Below are 4,916 nucleotides of genomic sequence, written 5' to 3'. Positions count from 1 at the left end.
CCTACGTCTTCGAGGACGGCTCCTCCTGGATCACGAAGCCCTGTCTTGTCTCCTGGTCCTACTTTTTGTGGATGAGCCAAAACTCAATACTAGCCGTCTTCACCGAGTACTGAGAAATCTCTGCTACCATGCCCAGACCCGCCACTGGGTTATCCGTAGCCTGCTTTCCATCTTGCAGCGAAGCAGTGAGAGTGAGCTTTGCATTGAAACACCCAAGCTCTCCTCAAGTGAGGAAAAGGGCAAAAAGTCAAGCAAGAGCTGTGGGTCAAGCAGCCATGAGAACCGGCCCCTGGACCTGCTACACAAGATGGAGTCTAAGAGTTCCAACCAGCTTTCCTGGCTCTCAGTATCCATGGATGCAGCCCTAGGCTGCAGGACTAATATATTCCAGATCCAGCGTTCAGGGGGTCGCAAACATACTGAGAAACATGCGAGTAGTGGCTCCACTGTCCATATCCACCCCCAGGCTGCTCCTGTTGTCTGCAGACATGTTCTGGATACACTCATTCAATTGGCCAAGGTGAGGAGCTTAGAGGAACCCAACTCCTGGGGATGAAAGAGGGGTGTCATCCATAACCTAGTGAAATCTGAACTCTGAGGAAGCTCACAAGTCCTTACTCTGAGATGTCTATTGTTCCTGGGAATAGTCCAATAAATAACCTTGTGCGGTTTTTTTTCTTTTTACAATTTTTATGCATTGTCTCATTCATTCATCAACCTTCAGTGGTCTGTATGGTCAATTTTACAGATGAAGAAGCTGAGATGCAGAAATCTTTAGTGGCTTTGTCATGTGGCTAGTGACGGAGATGACTGGACCTAGAACTTAATACAGTTCTCTTTTTAATAAGCTTTGCTGCCATTTTTTGAGGGCCTGCCTTGTACCAGGCACTATGCAAAATACGTTACCTCTAATCTCAACAATTTTGCACGATGGTATAGGTATTCCCCCCACCACCATTTTTAAGTATAGAGATCAATGCTCAGAAAAGTTTCCTAATCCTTTGTCTCCCTACAAAGCTTTTGTTCATTTCTCTAGGCTGCTTCAGTTGGATGAAACTCTTATGTTACATCTCTCTGGTGTTACCAAAGCTGTCCTAAGGAGTGGAGAGACTAGGAGCCAGTGTCTTTCCTTGTCAGGAAGATAGTTTCTATGTAGACCTCCTAAACCAAACCTGTCTTTCTTTTCCTGGCAGGTGTTTCCCAGTCACTTCACACAGCAGCGGACCAAAGAAACAAACTGTGAGAGTGATCGGGAGAGGGGCAGTAAGGCCTGCAGCCCATGCTCTTCACAGTCCACAAGCAGTGGCATTTGCACAGACTTCTGGGACTTATTGGTAAAACTGGACAACATGAATGTCAGCCGGAAAGGCAAGAACTCCGTGAAGTCAGTGCCAGTGAGCGCTGGTGGTGAGGGGGAAACCTCCCCATACAGCCTCGAAGCCTCTCCACTGGGGCAACTCATGAACATGTTGTCACACCCAGTCATCCGCCGGAGCTCTCTCTTAACTGAGAAGCTCCTCAGACTTCTTTCTCTCATCTCAATTGCTCTCCCAGAAAACAAAGTGTCGGAAGCACAGGCTAATTCTGGCAGCAGTGCTTCCTCCACCACTGTTGCCACTTCAACCACATCTACCACCACTATCAGTGCCACCTCCAGCACGTCTACTCTGCCTGCTGCAACCACCCCTGTCACTTCTGTTCCAGCCCTGGTTGCTGCCACGGCTATATCCACCATTGCCGTAGCCGCTTCAACCACAGTGACTACCCCCACAACTGCTACCACTACTGTTTCAAGTAAGTGTGGATGTGGGCTGGGAGCTGTGGGGTGTGTACATCCACTTCACTCTCAACTCCTCCATCCAGGTATTCCTCCCTGAATGACAGCAATCAACTTGGTTTGTGTTTATGATAGCCAAGTATGTTAATTCTCACCCTCATTGGTCAGAGTTCTCTGTCTTTCCCCCCTTCTTTCCTTTCCTTCCCTCTCTACCTCTGTCCTGTGAAGACCAGTGAATATGGGTTCCCCTAGGCTAAGCACAAAATAGAAGAGAGGAAGTCTCTGTCTTTAAAGAAACCCCGATCTTTCTAGCTCAAGAGCAGGCAGGATATGGACTTGCCTGGTGGTCCAGTGGCTAAGACTTGAGGCTCACAATGCAGGGACCCAGGTTCAATCTCTGGTCAGAACTGGATCCCACATGTTGCAACTAAGACCCAGCACAGCCAAATAAATAGAGTGTGGAATAAAAAAAAAAAAAAAGGCAGGATACAATGTGAATCATGGTAGGATGGAGTAGCCAGGCCATCCCAGGAAGTAAAGGGAATGAGCTTTGCAGCAGACTGATAAGAATCATTTGAAGAAACAGATTTTGAAGGAGGGGGCTTTCAGAGGGCCCTCTTACGGGAGAGGAACAGTTGAGATAAATATCTGGGATTCTTTGTCATTTTAGAAGGTACCATAAGAGTACTTGGCATTCCAAGTCACTTGGATTTGGCCATGGGGAGGGGGTGGATCTTCATTTTCACTACTTTTCCATTTTGAAACCCTGGGCAGTACAGTGATTCCTTGACTCTGCCACTTTAAGTCTGTAGCAAGTGAATTTCAGAGGCTTACAGTGTTCTGTTTCTCAAAGCTGCTACTACTACTAAGGCCAGCAAATCTCCAGCTAAAGTTGGTGATATCGGCAGCAGCAGCAGCACAGACTTTAAGATGGTATCCTCTGGCCTCACTGAAAATCAGCTCCAGCTCTCTGTGGAAGTAAGTCCAAGCTTTTCTGACCTCCCAAAGTTGGGGGAGAAAGAGTCCATGGGGGTGGATAATACTAGGATTGACTGGGGTGAATAATGGTTTAGTTCTCAAGTTGGGGCTTGCCCAATCTCCCTTCTTTTTCCCCCAGGTGTTGACATCCCATTCTTGTTCTGAAGAAGGCCTAGAAGATGCAGCAAATGTGTTACTGCAGCTCTCTCGGGGGGACCCTGGGACCCGGGACACTGTTTTGAAGTTGCTACTGAATGGAGCCCGCCATCTGGGTTATACGCTTTGTAAACAGATAGGTAATAATAAGAATAAAGCACCCTGTCTTTCTGAAACCTTCCACTTAGGTGTCACGTCTTTATGGAAGCCTTCAGGCTGAATCATATCCACTCTACATCTGTAGCACAGCCTCCAAGCGTGCTTTTATCACAGCACTGATACCACTAGGTTTTCAGGATCTGTTTTCCTCTGTTCAGTTGTTCTCTGAGAGCAAGGCTGGCCTTCTCTCTGTATTCCCAATCCCTGGCACACAGCAGTTGCTTAGTGAAGGAAAATGAGCACCCTTAGGACTAACATTGTTTTCCCAATCTGGGCACTCATAAGGGCCCTATGATGAACCTGCTGAGGCAGTGCACCACCTGAGAGATGCACCTACACTACCTTCAGACTTAGGAATTCAGAGAATAATACCCTCTGCCTTTGTGCAGTTTTGAGGGTATAAAAATTCTAAGAACACCTATAAATCATCTAGTTCAGTCTTTTTTGCATTTTACCAAGAAGAAAACTAAAACCCGGGGTGGTGTAGTGATTATGAACCAAGGAGTAGAGTCAGATTTGCTTTCAGCATAGAGATTCTCTTTGTTCTCTCCCACCTCCATCCCACTCATGGGTCTCCCTAGATCTCAGCTACTTGTGTAGTTATCTCCTTCTCACAAATGTCTCTGGAGCTGAGTTGATATGGGGGTCAATTAGACTATATGACCTAGGGGATTCTTTGCTACATGAGAATTACAAAGTTCTTCTGGATGAGGCCTCTTGACTGCCACCAGTTTATTCAGCACCCTTAGGCCAGGCAGTGGCCTAGGCACTATTCTAGACAGTTATCTCCTAATTCTCAAAGCAGCCTTGTGAGTTTAGGCAATATTAGCCCCCATTATTAAAATGGGTAGGCAAATTGGGAAAGAGGTTAAGTAATTTGCCGAGACTACCACAAAAACCTCAGAAGTTTGAGAGGTATACAGGCTTCAAAAGAGATACTTTTTCCCCTCTGCACTGAGGTGCATTTCATGTAGATTCAGCAAATCCTTGAGGCCAGGTAAACCAGCGGCCCTTGGGCAGCTGATCCATGAGTACACAGTAAAATGAATGGAGCAGAATTCTTGTACAGTCCCAAGTTCAGTACAGCTGAGCAAAGAGGACGGCCTGGGGAGGTTTCTTGAAAAGTTTTTGTTTTTAGCTGCTTCAGTAGGAAAGTCGAAACACTTTCTGGCTTCTCTGCCTGCCCAGGAACTCTTCTGGCTGAGCTACGGGAATACAATCTGGAACAGCAGCGGCGAGCCCAGTGTGAAACCCTCTCCCCTGATGGCCTGCCTGAGGAACAGCCACAGACCACCAAGCTGAAAGGCAAAATGCAGAGCAGGTAGGTGGCAGCTGCCCATCTGGCTGTGGAGTTGGGGTCTGGGACATTATGAAAAGTGGTTCTTCCTGATTTTCTAGTTGTTATTTTTTCCCTCCTCTCTGAGCCAATTTTGTTTCTGTCCTATATGCACATGGCCCTATTTTTCCTACATGTGTGATTTCCTTCTGAAATTCCATACCCTCTGGTTGACACAAGAAAGCCCTGCTTGTTCTGGTTGTTTATGCTTTGATGCTCTCAATATATGCGAGCCACCTCTACACTATCCAGGTTTGACGTGGCTGAGAATGTGGTAATCGTGGCATCTCAGAAGCGGCCTCTGGGTGGCCGGGAGCTCCAGCTGCCTTCTATGTCCATGTTGACATCCAAGACATCTACCCAGAAGTTCTTCTTGAGGGTTCTGCAGGTCATCATCCAGCTCCGGGATGACACGCGCCGTGCTAACAAGAAGGCCAAGCAGACAGGCAGGCTAGGTATGGAACTGGGGTGTCCAGTTGAGGGGCACGTTTGGTGGTGGAAAAACAAGAG

At 47.3% G+C, this 4,916-nt stretch overlaps 1 protein-coding gene across 1 annotated transcript in view; it reads left to right on the top strand.

Moving 5' to 3' along the window:
• Positions 1-4,916, top strand: part of LOC104995312 (E3 ubiquitin-protein ligase HUWE1-like) — a gene marked incomplete at its 5' end in the record, with an annotated part of 20,315 nt that overhangs the window by 12,197 nt on the left and 3,202 nt on the right. Inside the window, 6 exons of the mRNA XM_010849193.1 lie at positions 2-520; positions 1,194-1,794; positions 2,631-2,755; positions 2,895-3,051; positions 4,259-4,391; positions 4,659-4,861. Of these exons, the coding sequence (XP_010847495.1) occupies positions 2-520; positions 1,194-1,794; positions 2,631-2,755; positions 2,895-3,051; positions 4,259-4,391; positions 4,659-4,861 (1,738 nt within the window). The remainder of the gene's footprint in view (position 1; positions 521-1,193; positions 1,795-2,630; positions 2,756-2,894; positions 3,052-4,258; positions 4,392-4,658; positions 4,862-4,916) is intronic.

The sequence above is a fragment of the Bison bison genome, unplaced genomic scaffold, assembly GCF_000754665.1.
Source record: "Bison bison bison isolate TAMUID 2011002044 unplaced genomic scaffold, Bison_UMD1.0 scf7180017850792, whole genome shotgun sequence".
NCBI classification, from domain to species: domain Eukaryota; kingdom Metazoa; phylum Chordata; class Mammalia; order Artiodactyla; family Bovidae; genus Bison; species Bison bison.
Note: the sequence above shows the minus strand (reverse complement) of the source record. Positions and strands in the feature narration are given on the sequence as shown.